The 17,552-nt window shown below is 32.7% G+C and overlaps 2 protein-coding genes across 4 annotated transcripts; one reads left to right on the top strand and one right to left on the bottom strand.

Annotated features, from left to right (window-relative positions):
* Positions 1-1,237: 1,237 nt before the first annotated feature.
* On the bottom strand, positions 1,238-11,368 carry LOC134229989 (uncharacterized). 3 transcript variants are annotated; one of them, XR_009984266.1, is made up of 4 exons: positions 11,242-11,362; positions 4,590-6,953; positions 3,298-3,684; positions 1,238-1,309 (listed from the first exon to the last, which is right to left on the bottom strand). XR_009984266.1 is itself a non-coding variant. In XM_062711762.1 (3 exons), exons 2-3 carry the CDS (start codon positions 6,945-6,947, stop codon positions 3,661-3,663), a joined length of 2,382 nt encoding a protein of 793 aa, XP_062567746.1. In that variant the 5' UTR covers positions 6,948-6,953; positions 11,246-11,368; the 3' UTR covers positions 3,207-3,660. The 3 variants fall into 3 exon arrangements, 2 of the variants coding, with proteins under 2 accessions (XP_062567746.1, XP_062567745.1); XM_062711762.1 differs by lacking the exon at positions 1,238-1,309 and having other exon boundaries at positions 3,207-3,684; positions 11,246-11,368; XM_062711761.1 differs by lacking the exon at positions 1,238-1,309 and having other exon boundaries at positions 3,207-3,684.
* A 4,360-nt stretch (positions 11,369-15,728) lies between these two features.
* LOC134229990 (uncharacterized) lies at positions 15,729-16,994 on the top strand. The gene has a single exon (XM_062711763.1). It carries the CDS (start codon positions 15,729-15,731, stop codon positions 16,992-16,994), a length of 1,266 nt encoding a protein of 421 aa, XP_062567747.1.
* Positions 16,995-17,552: the final 558 nt, after the last annotated feature.

Here is a 17,552-nt window from a genome sequence, read left to right as displayed (position 1 = left end):
GATTTTGCTATTGTATCGATCAAAGAACTTACGAAATGATGACTCTAAACGAGACTGCAGAGATTCTAGTTCATCAACTTGTTTGTCAATCAAAAGAGTATGCTCTTGCGAATCAAATCAACTGAGATATATAAACTCCGTATGCAGATGATGAAGTCATTTTGAAACATAAGCAAGGGATGTTGACGATTGACGTCTGTGAAATATGAAAGTCCTAGTACTCTATGATTCAAAAGTTATGGCTAATGTTAAAGTTTTAAAAGTGGGCCAAACTCTAGGATTAAGGTCAAAAGGTCATATATCTAAACACTCTATGGAAGGATTTGTCACAGTGGATACACATGTGAAGTATAAGAGCTTAAGCACCAACTAATTAAAAGTTATGGCCTTTGTTCGATTTTTAGTAAAAGTGGGTCAAGGGCACGAGGTTAAATTTGGTGTTACCAAAAGAATTATCTTGTCACAAGTGTTACACCTTTGAAATAGGAAAGCCCTTCCCCCACTAACTCAAAAATTATAGACAATGTTAAATCTTTTGCGGGCTAATAGACAGATAAATAGATAAATAGATAGACCGACAGACAGAGGGACATGGCAAAACTCTTTACCCCGAATCTTCGATTATGGTTACTCTTTTGGTTGCCATGGTAACGAGCTAACACATATTTTGCCTATCAACTCATATTTCAAGCATTAAAATGCTATATTGATTTTACATGGTTCAATCATCTAAATTATTTTGAGAAAATTCATAATCAGAATTCATAAATTCAGAAATGTAGGCAATTCAAGAAAAAATACATTTGAAATTTAAAAGAAAAACATTACACCGGTAATATTTTAACTTTTTATGAAAAGTAGAGTGGGGATTTATTTAAGTGTTCAGTTTTTGAAAACTTCCAAAATTGGAATTTTACCGAATAATGTTTTGTTTAACATCTTGTCAGACACTGGTTGTACCTGTCAAATAATTCTTTTGTTATATTTTTTTTTACAAAGTACATGTAATAAAGACAAACTGAATGATAAATGAATAATATTGAAAATACTGCGGTATTAAATAAGATAAAACATTGTTAATTGACTTACTGGGAGTATTATTGTTTCTCTTTTACCCTTTACAAGGGGCATAAATTAGGTTAATTACATGTAGTTATAATCCGTAGAGTAACAGAAAATCAATATTAAATATTAATCAAAACCTCTATTCATTGATTGTACATGCGCTTCAAAGCTCATTCACTATACATGAAAGACCATCTTGAAAAATGTATGTATGTCATCTCCCGACTGACTTAAAACTGTCCTTCTCGAAACTTTTTGTAAACCTCCAGGAAACATTTTTTATTCCATCAAAAATGGTCTCATCTAATTTATGATTTTTTTTTTACTTTGTATTCACAATTGAAGAGGCAAATCGCATTTGATAGACATTTTCGCTTACTCTAGTAGTGATTTTGTAAATACATTGTTTAACCAAAATTTTGTCATAACATCTTAGTTCAAACATTTGTAAAACCGAATCACACAATAATGATATTTTAATATTAATAGTTCCCCGATATAATAGATATGAAAAATAATCGGTTTGTATGGAGTATATAGTAAATATTGAGGTCGATGACAAACTGTTGCCAAAAACCACCCTTAACCAGAACAACAGCTTTTGAATAATTTTATGTGGACATGACTGCAATTCATAACATTTAGATAATTTTGGTCTTCATATTGAAAATGATGAAAATGTAAAAATTACGTTCAATTTTTTCTCTCATAATATCTTAAGATTTGGTAATCTCTCTTAAATCATTATTATTAATACGTCAATGTATTCGTTGGCGCAGTGGTATGATTGCTGAATTGTAAATATGGTAATTGCAAGTTTGATTTACACAATCTAAATCTATTTTTTTAATTAATGATTTTTTTCTTTGAGAATCTTTTCTACGTTTTTACTCATTATGCTTTATAATATACATGTATACATAATTTCAGAAAGTTATAAAAACATATTACATTTAAAAAGTATCACGGGAAAAGAAATTCTGCATATTCATAGCCAATTGTTTTATTCTCATTGATTTTCTAAATCTTTTGTCTCAGAATAAGAGTAGTGAACAAGTAAAATGATTGTCATGTAACATACTTGCAACTATAAAAAAAAACTCTTGTTCACAATTAATATCTAATAATTTGATCTTCACTAGTCTTGCAGAGGTATATCTATAAATAGAAAAAAAAAATATTTCCTTTCAAATTCTTCAGTCGACCGTGTCGTCGGTAAAGCAGCTATGGCTCCTTGAATGAATAAATTCTCCTATCTCTTTTGTTTTATCCCCAGTTGTAATAGGGAAAGCAACCATTTTTAAAAGAATGACTGAATAATTTTATGTTAAAGGTACTTGGACACAGATTTGAAGTTATCATTTTCTCTATAATATTACGACTTATACACCTGTATATTTTGATAGCATTTCACACAAAAATTAATTAAAAATCTTACTTCATATAAAAAATATTTAAATTTCAAATTTTTTGGCGGGTTTGATTGACACATCCTTGCACTTTCACAAATTAATTTTATTCGTAATCCTGAGGAAAAGTGGCAATTTCGTTTTGTATAAATGAAAAATATTAATACCATAATCCATAAAATTCAGAGTAGACATGTTCGAAATGAAAACAAACACACAATATATTGTCATTCCGTGCAATTGTGGTAAGCAGACTGTGACGATTGAACGCACCCGGTGAATTTTAAACATAAACAATAACAGAACTCGTGCCCTGTTTACAAAAAACTGTGTACATAACATGTGCTCGATTTGCTAAACTCAGTACGCAACTCTTAGTTCGGAATGACGATAGTTGTGAAAGAGTTTTGCTTTCTAATATTTCTACTCTGAATAAAATCATTTTTCTGGATAAAAGTTTTAATATTTCTAATTTTAGTACACAACAAGATTGCCACTTTTCCCAAGGATTAAGAATAAAATTTGTGAAAGTGCAAGGATGTGTCAATCAAACCCGCCAAAAAAAATTAAATTTTAATAACTTTTAAATGAAATAAGATTTTTAACTAATTTTTGTGTGAAATGCTATTAAAATATATAAGTCGTAATTTTATAGAGAAAATATTGATTTCAAATCTGTGTCCAAGTACATGTACCTTTGAAGTTTGCTTTAGTTCAAAGCCAAAGAAACACGAACAAGTCTTGGACGCATCACATTTTCAGTGACATACATTAATTATTTATATGATCTCTAACTTGCAGATAACAACACCTTTGTGAATACTTTTTACAATTTCATCAAGCATACAATATGTAGGAAAATATTATCCAGAAAAGCAACTGGGACACATTCAAATATACTATATGCAAGTATTATCATAAGGATTTAAAAAAAGTAAGGATTAATATTTACATAGTTCAGTCCATTCTAATGTTTTTAACATTTCATCGTGACTAAGATTTGGGGGGCCAGCATTAAAAAGGGGGTTTTGTGCTTTTTGCGTTTATCTACAAAATATCCAACTTTCACATGCAAATTCAAAACGATCTTTAATAATTATTATTATCATTATTTTTTTATCCACTTTTTTATATAATAGTGCAGTCACTACTCATTTCTGGAAGTCCATACTTCAAGGAAAAAGTTTTAATTGGAAGCATCACTCCTTTCCTGTAGAAAAAAACAACAACAACACATCACTGTAAAATTCGAACTTATTTAAAAATTTAATTACTATCTTTTATATACTGATAATTTGGTATCTAAAAATTTTGCAAATGAAAGTTCAATGTCTAAAATAAAATATTCAACAGACAAAATAATCCTGTAAATGCATACGATTTCTTATGCGATTGAATTATCGGCTGCAGTAGTTGTAAATTAAATTATGTAGCAAATATCAGTTTTTGATAATCTATGAAACATATAAAATAAAGACTATTTCTATCAATAGTTGTAACTCATCTATAGTCGAAGATAATGTATAAAATGTTGAAACGTATTTCAAAAAATTTGATCGCAGATATACATGCATTCTGATAACGTTCTTGGAAAAATCTAACTGTCTAAAACGTTTTTGTTCGAAAGTAAAACTTATAAGTTTCGACTCAAAACACTTGGTATAAAGGAAGGAGAAAAAGTTTCCAATTTGTTCTAATGGATAATCTACAGTTTTAATAGAATTTTAAACTAATTGTAAGAAACAGTATTCGATAGAGCTGCTCTCATATTATGGTTTAACGTAATTTAAATAGACTAGTCCAATTGCTAAAATTTGGAAAATTAAAATATGCAGCACTACTGGATTTTCAAGAGTAAAAGGCCCAATTTACCAATAGAACACATTAAGGTCGATACTCTCAAAATGCCTATGGTCATATATAAGATTTATCTGTTATTCATTCTTGTAAATTAGATAGGTTTCCTTGTCATTAATCCTAATTTTCAATTGAACAAGAACAAAAAAGTGTATAATAGAATTTGAGAAAGTATTGACATCTTATGTGTACTTTAATATTCAATTGCTGGCATCCACTTAACATTAAATCCTCTAAAATGTATTCAAAATGAGCTACCTTTCTCTCTTGAAGTGCATAAGTTTTCCTCAAAATATCCAGTATCAGACGACCCTCTAAAACATGCCTCTCATTGTCTTCCTTGCCCTCTTCTTCTGCAGTGGCAAAGTCATTCGGGAGTACGACAGCTGGGTGTCGCCAAGGCTGTTCTGCATCACCTAATATAACGTTAAGGACATTGTTTTCTGAACCCATGCTGGGATCTTCCTGTATTTTTTCAATTATTATGCCATCATTGTCTTCGCTCTTCAAAGGATTTTCGTGATAAAAGAATAGTATGAAGTTTGCTCTTTTGATTGTGTCTTTGTAATATTTTGAAATCGTACGTCCTGGCAAGCACTCATCCGCATTCAGTGTAACATTGAATTTTACGAAAAATGACTCTGTCAGTAAACGAACTAACTTCTCTGCAAGCGGACATCTTTCTTCACAATGGTGCAGAATGTAGAAATCAATTACATCATCTTCATCAATGCAGTTGTCATGATTTTCCCATGTTGGAATGCATTTCTGGCATTGTAAGAGCCTCATCTTTGTTTCCTCAAATTTTCGATTCTCTATCGAATAAAAGGCTGCATCAGAATACATTTGAAATATGAATTGCCCAGGTGGGGTGTTGGGGTCTTTATTTATAATAAGTCTATTTAATATACCGATGGCATTTTCATAATCACCAGCAGCTTTTAAACTTTCAACCATCTTTTGATAAACAACTCTAGTTTTAGGCTCACATTTCGAGTAAAGGTCGTATGCCTTTTTGTACTCGTGTGACTTTTCATACAATGAAGCAAAGTCATGGATGTCATTACTGTTTTCTTTTCCCAAGTTGCAACATTCATATTTCTTCTTAATTTCTTCTATCACTTGGACACAAGTACAAGCACTTTTCAGTTCTGGGAAGGAGTCTATATACAGGGTCAAAATATCCAAAGCTCTGTTTAAGGCATCCACTGCATCGATTATATCGTTTTCATTGTCATTGGTTTTAAAGAGATCTAATTTACAGAATGCCTGTTGCTCATATGCAAGAATCAATTGAATTTGGTTACTTGATTTCCCTTTGTAACTATTTGTTATGTACCTAAAGGTTTTGAGAGCTTCATTAGGTTTTCCAAGCGATCTTTGAACGAGTCCTAAGTCATATCGTGCATTATCAAAAGATATGTCCATAAGTAGAGCTTTTTCTAGATTTTGTTCAGCATTCAGCAGACGTTCATCTCCTGGATACAGCAAAACATATCGACAGGACTTCATTTTTGCTCTTATTTGTGAGGAATCCCTAATCGTCTTTGATTTATCACTGCTGCCACTCCTCAAACCTAGACCATCAACCTTTGTGGAATCTTGTCTTGACATGTTTTCCAATTGGGAACGCTTTTTCTTCTTTTCGTAATGTTCTTCTAAGACCATTTTTTGAAAAGTTAGTCCAAGATGATGATAAGCAGCTGGAGTTTTACGAACTTTCAGAGATCGTTCAAGTATTTCATTTGATTTCTGCAAGTTCTTCTGATATCTCAAGATCTGCCCGTATCGCTCTAAGGCATGATATGACTGTGGGTTGATTTCTATAGCCTCTTCAAAGTATTCCATGTAGTTCAAATTTTCATACTTGTCTTTTTCATTGTGATGATTATATAATATAAATCCGACTTCACACAATGAGTTTGACTTCAGGATTTTTGAAGAAGTGCATTCAATAATTTTCTTAAATTTTTCATAGGCCTCTTTATCATCGTCTACATCCTGCGTATCTTTTTTATTTTGAATGTTAAGTAGATGTGCTTTTCTATTAAGTGTTAATGCAAAATGAAACTGCCAGCAATCTACAAATGTAGACATCTTGTCAACAGATTCGCGAAACATTTTTATGGATTTTGTCAAATAAAATGGACCGAGCTTTGACATACAGACAGCTAACTCAGCTTTTGCAATATATTTCAGTTCCTGGAAATCATCTCGTTTGGATAATTCTTTAAATCGTTCAATAAATTTTCTTGACTCAGCTACATTGCCATTTTCTTTGTGAAAATGAAACAGATTACACAAGGTTATAATATTGTCTGTTACTCCCGTGGCTGTAAACGTACACTTACTTCCAAGTTCAACGGCTTTGATGGCTAACTCCATTGCCTTTTCCTTCTCATCGTATGTCCAGTGTAGGTACGAAACAAAATTATGAAAACAAATAGTTTCTTCAATTGTGCCATATCCATATTCAATGTCTTGTTCTAGCTTTTTTAATCTTTCTTTGATTTTTTTATGATTGATAGATTTAATTTCTGTTTCTAGAGAGAATGAAGAAAACTTCCTCATTTCTTCTAAGCATGACGTATTCTCTTCCTCACTGTTATGAAACATTGCCACCTAAAACAGATTTTGAACAAAATTATTGAAAATGCAATGTATATCATATGTCAAACATTGCAATATTCGATCTTTTCCATTTGTATGATATACTTTTTATTTGTATTTTATGAATTTCCATTTGCATTTAAAAAAACTATTTGAATAATATAATTACAAAATACCATCATATAATGACAAAGTACCAGAATATAATGCAAGTTCTGCACATAAGGCAGTTACAGCGTTCCATAATAATTTATTCAATCCAACATAAACATGTATAGAGAAATTGATTTTCATATTTCGCATAAGTTATGTACACTGTACATATAAAGCTGCTGCGTGTCGTTGCTATATCCAAATGGTGTGTTTGTTGTTTATTGTACTTTCATTTGAAAGTAATGAATGGATTTAGAGTAGAAATGTTGAAGGATAGCCATTTAGATGTAAAGGGAGAGCTGTTGTAAAGACGAATAATGACCCCCATCAAATAATGACCGGGGGTCATTTTTCGACAGCGAAAAATGACCCCCGGTCATTATTCGACGTAGAAAAATGACCCTTTTACACGTAGAAAAAGTGTCACTTCCCTAAAAATTTGCAGAACCCACGTGAAGAAAAATGACCCCCGTGGAAAAATGACCCCCTGTAGATTAAAGCTAAAATTTTTAGGGGGCAAAAAAAAAAATTAGATAAAGAAGCATATTGGCCAAAAAGCTCACCTGAGCTTATTGGGAATAAGCTGATGATATGTTGATCTCATAACATTATACAATTATAGCCGTATTTTAAGGTAAATGCAATGATTCAGAATCTAAAGGAGTAAAAGATTTATCAAGCCATAAGGGTTAGGTAAACATTGTTTTTTGATGGTGGAAATCATCGAACTGACAGAAAAAATCAGCAGTATATATATTATTATATCCTCCGCTTGAAAAGCGGGAGGGTATATAATGATCCGTCTGTTACGCTTTGAGGTATCCATCTCTTATCCGCAAATCTTCATAAATAAAAAGATGTGTTTGTGAAACATATATGCCCCTGTATGGCAACATAGCGAAGATTCAACTTTTCTTAAATGCAATATAAATATATTGTTACCCAAAGTAGGGTCTTCTCACAAGAAATACAACTGCAAAATAGGAAAGCCCTAGCACCACTTGTTCAAAAGTAATGGCTAAGGATAAGTTTTTGAAAGGAAGGTCAAACTCAAAGGTCAAAGTTGATGATTTCTTAAGAAAATGCTTAATGTAACAAGGATTACATATGTGAAGTATGAATATCCTAGCCCTTACCGTTCAAAAGTTATGGCCAAGGTAAAAAAAATCATAAGTACGGAAAACTCCAAGGTCAAGGTCAAATGGTCAAGGTTTTTAGTATCCAATGAAAGGTTATGCCAAAAAACTACATATTTGAAGTATGAGAGTACTAGTATCTACCGTTTAAAAGTTATGGCCAAAGTAAAAATTTGGCATTTTTGTGTAAAATGGGACAAACTCTAAGGTAAAGGTCAAAAGGTCAAATTTAGTGGTACCCAAAGTAAGGTCTTGTCACAAGGAATATACATATTAAAAATGAAAGTCATAGCTCCAATAAATGAAAAGTTATGATAAAGGTTAAGGTTTTTGCGGACAAACAAACCGCCAGATAGACAGACGGACATACAGACGAACACGATAAAACTATATACATGTACCCCCGAATCTTCGATTACGGGGACATAAAAAGAAATGGTCTTCAATTAACTTTTCATATTAATATACATTATAAAGAAGACGTTACAACAATGAAAATGTTTGATCTGATTTTCATATTAAATTCTCTGAAAAGTATACTCAGAACTGAGTAAAAGGGTGGAGTAAAACAAGAATTAAGGTAGAACCTATGTCGGAAAAGTCTGTCACAAGATTTTCAAACTTTTCAAAATGATAAATTAGTACTTGCTTATCAATCAGTTCAATTAACATAAAAGATAAGTCCACCATTAAAAAAAATAGTCAAATGAACTCTATTATTTTTATTCAATTATGCACCTTATATTTGTAAATATTTTTTAGAAGTCTATGTCACAATGTTTTCAATCTTCAATATAATGAAGAGCATAGCCAAATGATTACAAAAAATGATTAAAATATATACGTTTCCCCTCTAAATGCTCTAACTAATGAAAGATAGGCTATTTACCGATACTCATATTCTTGACCTCTTTGCACTTACACGGGATTTAACAATTAAATGACTGTTTGGGGTTATTTCAGAATAAATATTTATCAGAAATTGTACTTTTACTTTAAAAAGATCATATTTAATAGAAAAATTGTAATCAAACACCAAGAATATGAATAGGTAACAAATAATTGTTAAAAGGAATGCACATCATTTCATTATAGGTATCACAAAAATGTACACACGATCAAAAGATCTACAAGACCTACATCTTTGACTAAGACACATTTCATCAAGATATTACACTATATAGCTGGCAACTAAAGATATCTTACGATTTATGCATTCCTTCAAAATGGTTACATACCTTTCAAATTATTACGAAAGTTGTATGTACATTGTAATTTCATTACACTAGATAGTCTTGGGTTTGTCAACTTCAGGTCAAGATCTAGTAAATAAAAGGTGCCTACATATTTTCTCTTATTGCAGAAATATTTTGCCATTAAGCATTATAAACCAAAAAATATATGAATTGTATTAAGATTATTTTGGCATGATTGAATTCTGTGAATTTCAAAATGCAGTATTTTCTACCATTTTTATTGAAGCTGTCAAGTACGTGAAAAAGCATCGTCGGAAACCCACGGTCGGTCTCGCTTCTAAGAGAAGCGAGACCGACCGTGGGTTTCCGACGATGGTGAAAAGTGGCATTGAATTAATTATGACGTCTTAATGGGTTAGCACAGGTTTAACACATTTACCAGTTATGATGTCATACGAAGAATGACTGTGTATTTTACACTAGCCCATGGCTTTACAGAGCATATTTTAGGTCTTATACTTACCCCACCCCCTTTCTTATTTAGGAGGAAGTCAATATTGAACAAAAGCAAAAAAAAAAAACAACAACAACAAAAACACCCTACCTTTATTTTTCTATAAGAAGGAATTAGAAATAAGCTAAAAATAATCTACTATTCTACTTATTTTTAACTGTTACTTTGCCACAATACTTTCAAGTATACCTCCACCAACATTTAAAGTATGCTTTAATCATGGCGAAGTAAATTATGATATTATAGTACCTGTGTAAAGGCTTAGGTTCATTTCAATATTATATCTAGAGCCTCTTTCAGAATCATTGAAATGTATAGAGTTTTATTTATATGTTTGCTTTTCATTTATTATTTAATTTTTTTGAATTGATTTAACGTAATGTTCTTTTTTTTGGGGGGGGGGGATAAGAATTTCCTCCTTTTTCATTGTCAAATAGGATTTGCCAAACTTAAACAAACTAAAAGTTGAAATGACGGAAATTTTCATTTTTCCTATTAAAGAGTATTTAAACCTGATTTTTGCATGGTTTGATTTCTAAAAACAAGTGGAATATCATTCTTTAAACAAACTCTATAAGGAGGAATATTAAAAAGAAATTTTATTTACTTGACAATTAAAGAATCTCTTTTCAAACACAATTTTTGCATTGAAAGACTACATGAATCTCTTAATTATTTCATACGACTTTTTGTATTTTTCTGGTTACAGAAAATGTAAAAATTAGTTTCGCTGTAAAAAAGATATCAAAGAGTGCATATTTTGTATCACTTTAAAAGGGGTCATTTTTCAATGGGGGTCAGTATTTTATAGGACTAACATATAAAATAATGACCCCCTAGGACCTTTTTTCTACAAAATATGATTTTTTTCTACGGGTGGGGGTCATTTTTTGTCGTTGAAAAATGACCCCCCGGTCATTATTCGATGGTGGTCATTATTCGTCTTTACACCGGCAAATAGCAAATAAATAATCTGTCCTTAGTAAATTTTGTTTGAGAAAAAAAATTCTTTGATCTTTACTGGTGGTACCTCAGCCTCTCACTCCCTGAGAAATAAAACTTTCGGGTTTTGGCGAATATTCTTTTTTATCCTTGTTTCTGGTCATCTCCAAATTAAATATTCTCTCTAATAAGAACATGGGAATATAAATAATCAAATGTTTCCCACCCCCTCCCCCGCGAAGAGCATTACCAATTACGCAAATACATGTAGATGAGTCAAGATCACCCGAAACATATCTCGCTTGGTTGAACGTACTGCAAATAAGACTAATTGCAAATATACTTACAATTTTACTGACTTACAGATTATGCACGTATGAATATAGCTTTCACATGATTCACCTTATCACAATACATCCTCATGTGATGTATATAAAGATTAATGTAACAAAACACGGAAGGGACAAAATATCATTATCATATGAGCCACCGATTGCGACTGATATTTTTATGCCCCGTGAACGAAGTTTCGGGGGGTATATAGTTTTTGTCGTGTCCGTGTGTCTGTCTCTCTGTTCGTCTGTTTGTCCGCAAAAACATTAACCTTGCCATAACTTTTGATTTAGTGGAGCTATGACATTCATATTTCACATGTGTATTCCTTGTGACAAGATCTTTCTTTAGGTACCACCAACTTTGACTTTTTGACCTTGACCTAGTCCGAAAAATCTGACGTTGGAGTTTTACCAACTTTTACACAAAATTTTGAACTTTTACTCAAATGGCCATGTCTTTTGAACAGTAGATACCAGGACATTTACATTTGATTTATTCATCGTGAAAGGAGCTTTCATTGGTAATGGATATCAACAATCTTGACCTTTTGACCTTGACCTTGGAGATTTTTGTACTTATATAAAAACTTCAACCTTGGCTATTACTTTTGAATGGTAAGAGCTAGGGTTTTCATATCTCACATATGTAATTCTTGTGAGAATTCCCTTTATTGGATACCAAGAAACTTGACTCTTTGACCTTGGAATTTGATCTTCTTTAAAAATACAACCTTGACCATAATTTTTGAAAAGTGAGGACTAGGGCTTTCACACTTCACATATTAAATTCTTGTGACAAGACCTTTCATTTGATATCAAAAACCTTGACCCTGGAGTTTGACCCACTTTTACACAAAAATTACAAACTTTTACTTTAGCCCTAATCTTTAAACGGTGGATACTAGGAATTTCATGTTTTAAATATCAGTTTTTTGGCAAGGCCTTTCATTTGAAACCAACAATTTTGACCTTTTGACCTTGGAGATTTTCGTACTTACAAAAAAACTTTAACCATGGTCATAACTTTTGAATGGTTAGGGCTAGGGCTTTTATACTTCAAATATGTAATCCTTGTGAGAAGACCTTTCATTGGATATCAACAACTTTGACCTTTGACCTTGACCTTTGAGTTTGACCGACTTTTTTACAAACTTTAACCTTGGCCAGGTGGTGCTAGTGTTTTATATTTCATATTTGTATTTCTTGTGAAAAGGCCTTACTTAAGGTAACAACATATTTGATCTGCATTTGAGAAAGCTTAACTTTCGTTATGTTGCCATATGGGGGCATCAGTGTTTCACAAACACATCTTGTTTCACACTCTTAGTATGTCATTCGGATTAAAGCAATCGAAAAATGTAACGCTAACTTGATGTCGGCTCACGCTACACTGAAATAAATCACTTTACATTCCCTGCGATTAAATGAAATGCACTGTAATTATTACAATACTAAACATAAAATAACATCTAATCGATTTAAGTATAGTTCAAGCAATTTCCGAAATAACAAGATATGTTTCTGAAACACTGGTACCGCCGTATGGCAACATAACAATGGTAATAAAAAAAATTCACAGATGCAAATCAAACATGTTGATACCCAAAATAAGGCCTTCTCACAAGAACGAATGTGAAATATAAAACCCTAGCAACACCTGATCAAAAGTTATGGCCAAGGTTAACGTTTTTAGGTCAAACTCCGGAGTCACAACCAAAGGGTCAAGGTTTCTAAAGAAAGATCTTGTCACAAAGATTACATTTGGGAAGAATGAAAACCCAATCCTTAACCATTCAAAATCCATTGCCAAGGTTAAGGTTCTTAATAATTACGTTAAACGCAAAGGTCAAGGTCAAAGGGCCAAAGTTGTTGGTATCCAATGAAAGGTCATTGTAATAAGGATTACATTTGTGAAGTATGAAAGCCCTAGCCCTTACAGTTCAAAAGTTATAGCCAAGGTTAAAGTTAATTAAAAGAAGGTCAATATCCAAAGTCAACGTCAAAAGGTCAGAATTGTTGGTATTAAACAAAGGAGGTCAATCTCTAAAGTCAACGTCAAAAGGTCAAAATTGTTGATATTAAACGAAAGGTCTTGTCACCAAAAATGTTTTGGTGAGGAATACAAGGCTTAGTATCAACCGTTGAAAAGTTATTGCCAAAGTTAATATTTTTGAAAAGTAAGTCAATCTCCAAGCTCAAAATGTTGGTATCCAATAAAGAGTCGTGTCACAAGCAATACATACTTGACGTATGAAGGATCTAGCACCAACGGTTCAAAATTATGGCTAAAATAAGAGTTTGGAACTTTGGTATAAAACTGTATCAAACGCTAAGGTCAAGAGGTCAAATTTAGTGGTACCAAAGAAAAGTCTTGTCACAAGGAATACACCTGTGAAATAAAAAAGCCATAATCTCACCCAGTCAAAAGTTGGGGGCTAGGTTTAATTTTTTTTTTTGCAGACAAATAGACAAACAGATAGACAAATGGACAAGACAAAAACTATATATCCCCGAAAATTCGTTTACGGGGGCATAAAAATCCGTGGAAAGAAATGAGAAATTCTTGGTTCGACATAGAATTTACCTTGTAAAGTTTATGTTGAAAATTCAAGAACATAGCTCGTAGAAATACATAATATACACGTATTTCAGGATAGAGGTCAAGCTTGGTTGTTTTCTAGAGTACAATTATACATGCATGCTAGTGAATATGCACAGAAAGCCTGTATACATTTTGAAGTAAAAGTAATTATTATCCTTCAGAATTATACAGTCAATCTGATTGGTTTAGTGCAGGGAGACAACTCGTGATGTCTCCCTCATGCGCAGGGTGACAACTGTTATCTCCCTTCAGATTACAATGAAATAGCGTAAGGGTTACAACTGTGTTGCCGCCCTTTCAATGAATAAAACTACAGTGGTTTAAGCGAAATAACTCCTATTTATAAGTACAATGGCTAATTATGCGTGATCGGTAAACAATAAATTCTAACAATGACGTAAAAGTTGTCTGTTGACATATTTTGAAAGTATGGAATCGGAGCAGAGTAGAAGAAAATAGGTTTGATTACTATTTTCTACTCTATCTAATTAATAATTCTATATTCTTCAGGATAATAAAACTATTATGGACTGTTTAGAAGGGAGACATCACCAATTTATCAGGTCTGAGTAGGGATGTCACCCGAGGGCGCTTGCGCTTGCGCCCTCGGGTGACATCCCTACTCAGACCTGATAAATTGGTGATGTCTCCCTTCTAAACAGTCCATAATTGTATAGTATAACATTTTTTTTGTATCTTACGAGTCAGCTCTGCTGTAGAGCCTATAATAGCTCCTCGGATGAAGAATGTAACTTAAACTGTAAAATATTTGATTTGGAGCGCTTTGCATATTTCAATCAGTCATATTATTTCATTCAATACGAAAATTCAATGAAATACATAATTGTATTTTTTTCTTCTATTGAAAATTGACAAATACTCAGTTTTGGGTCTTAACTTTCAATCAATTTTGTATTCTAAAAATAAGGATTTGGATAGCTTTTCTGGATGAATTCATCTGAATCAAGGAGTGATTGATAAACAAGGAAGAATAAAAACGTTTTTATTACCAAATCAAACCTAAACGTGACTATCAAAGAAACACAATTCTTAAAGGATTTGAAGAGAACTCATAAAATTAGTGTATTTGTTAGATGCCAAGAAAAACAGACAAGTAAATGTGAAGGAAATTGGCGAAGAACGCGCAAAGAATGCCTAAATAAATCTAGCTTGCGATATATAAAATAAAATTAAATCTGTGAATTGAACATTTTTAATAAAGTTCTCAGTATGGTAATGTTTGTGGCTATGAAAATTTTTAATTAAAATTTTCTCGGTACTTTTTTAAATATAAAAATGTGGTATTCGTGGGGTTCGAAATCTAGCATGAAAATTCTGAGTATCATTTACCATGTTTAACTTTGTAGTGTGTAGATGTATACTCCATTCCTACGATACCGGTGGTTCTACGGTACCGGGGTATTCCTTTATTTTTAAAGTCGCGTGCGAAACGCGACACCTAGCGGCCAGTTATTTTTAGGGAAGATTGGTGATACCTTGCTGTCGTATCTCTCGCTTTAAAAATAAAGATTCGCATCGTCTGGTAAGTAATCAACATCTACATTAAATTGTTAACTTTTTTAACTTAACGAGCAATAGCCTGCATACCCTATATCGTAAAAACATTAAAATTAGCCAAATTACAAGTGCATTACAATACTTATCGGCAGTTCTGTTATCGTCTGGTATATTTACATCAAGAATGATGTCATGTATCACGTGATCACTCATGTTGAAAAAATGTATGGAGCGCAGTTCCAGGAAAAAAATTTATAAAACATAAGAGATTTTACATATGTAACTTAAAATAAGTTAGAATATTTTACCATGAATTAAACTTTTATAATAATGTTATCATCTAATTATCTTTTGGTTTAAGGGCACAGCAGGGAAAATTCAAAAAATTAAAATGAAATACAACAGAGAAAATCTTAAGAAAGCATTCAATGCTACTTTGGAGGGGATGTCGGTGTACAAGGCAGCAAAGGTGTGTAGTGTGCCAGAGTCCACTCTAAGAGACAGAACTTTAGGAATTGTTCCCATTGATGTGTCAATTGGGTTTACACCTATCTTCAACAGAGAGGAAGAAGAAAAACTGGTGGCACATATTAAATACATGGCTGATGTGGGTTACGGCTACAACAAAAGAGGAGCTCGAGAATATGCAGCAAGTTTGGGAAAAGATCTAACACAGCAAAAGTCAAACTCATCAACCTTAAGTAATTGTTGGTTTTATGGGTTCTTGCACAGATGGCCAGATTTGAAAGTAGCATCTCCACAGAAATTGACAACCTGTAGAGCAGAGGCAGCATCTAGGCATAAACTTAATTCCTATTACAAAGAACTGTCATCCATAATGACACGGCACAACATTAGACAAAGCCCTGAGCAAATTTATAATATAGATGAAACTGGAATCAGCACAGAGCACAATCAACCAAAAATTATTTGTAGTAAAAGCACAAAACCACAAGCCATTACATCTGCTAGATCATCACTTACCACCACCATAGCTGCTGGAAATGCAATTGGAAATCATTTGCCACCATTCTATGTGTTTAAGGGGAAAAGATGGTCGGATGATTTACTGAAAGGGTCTGTTCCTGGGGCTGAGGGCATCATGACAGAGACTGGATGGTCCAACACACAAGTATTTGAAAAATACTTGACTGAATTCTTTGCAAAGCACACGGGAATCAGTGACAGTAGGAACCAGAGGTCTGTTTTGGTATTATATGATTGGCACAAGTCCCATGTCAGTCTCACCTTAACAGACTGGGCGAAGCGACATAATGTCATTTTATTTGTCCTGCCGCCCCATACAAGCCACCTTACCCAGCACTTAGATGTTGCTATTTTCGGTCTATTGAAATCTATGTATAATAAAGAGTGTCAGATGTTTTTACAAAGAAATCCTGGAACCAGTATCACAAAACATCTAGTTGCTGAACTTACAGCAAAACCTTATCTTAGAGCCTTATCACCTGAAAACTTAACATCAGCATTCAAAAAGACAGGAATCTATCCATTTAACAACAAGGTCATTTCAAATTCAGAAGTTGCTCCATCCATCATATACGAGCACAATCAAGACAAGGACGATACTGACAACAACAAAGATCAAACCTCTACAAAGTCGAAAAAATCTGGGAAGGAAAACATTGAGATAGACTAAGATGACACATTTTTAGATTCTAGAAAGATTCAGACTATACCAAGAAAACCAAAGAAAAAATTCATACCTCCATTTATTGCAGGAGATTTACTAAAGCAAAAAAATCAGAAAACACTAAAAGACTGCAGTGCAAAAAAAACCAGCACCAAAAGAAAAATCAGCACCAACAACTGTGACAAGAAAATCCAAGAAGCAAATTCCAGAAAAAAGTGGGCCATCAACATCAGGATCAAACCAAAAAGGGGGCAAAGTTGGCGTAGAAGATGGTGACAGGGATAGTTTGGAAAATACAGATGATGATGATGAAGTATGCTGTGTCTGTGGATTATGGGAGCCAGGAAAACTTAGAGAGATGGCCAGCTTAACTTTTGTGAAATGGGCAAAATGTGACATTTGTGGACACTGGACTCATTTATCCTTTTGTTGTGAGGAAAGGGAAGTAAAAGAATATTGTTCTTTTAAATGTCCCCATTGTTAAAGGAGTTTGTGAATTATTAACTAATTCAATTTACAACTGCAAATGATTCAAAAAATGTTTCTTCTACTTCTTCATAATAT

Source organism: Saccostrea cucullata, unplaced genomic scaffold (genome assembly GCF_032062105.1).
Source record: "Saccostrea cucullata isolate Sc308-1 unplaced genomic scaffold, CSIRO_AGI_Scuc_v1 ctg4878, whole genome shotgun sequence".
NCBI lineage: Eukaryota > Metazoa > Mollusca > Bivalvia > Ostreida > Ostreidae > Saccostrea > Saccostrea cuccullata.
Note: the sequence above shows the minus strand (reverse complement) of the source record. Positions and strands in the feature narration are given on the sequence as shown.

Excerpts from the sequence above, each read along its gene's own strand:
- LOC134229990 (XM_062711763.1), top strand. The coding sequence starts at position 15,729 with ATGAAATACAACAGAGAAAATCTTAAGAAAGCATTCAATGCTACTTTG.
- LOC134229989 (XM_062711762.1), bottom strand. The coding sequence starts at position 6,947 with ATGTTTCATAACAGTGAGGAAGAGAATACGTCATGCTTAGAAGAAATG. Across the intron at positions 3,685-4,589 it reads ATGCACTTCAAGAGAGAAAG|GAAAGGAGTGATGCTTCCAA; the intron begins GTAGCTCATTTT and ends TTTTTTCTACAG.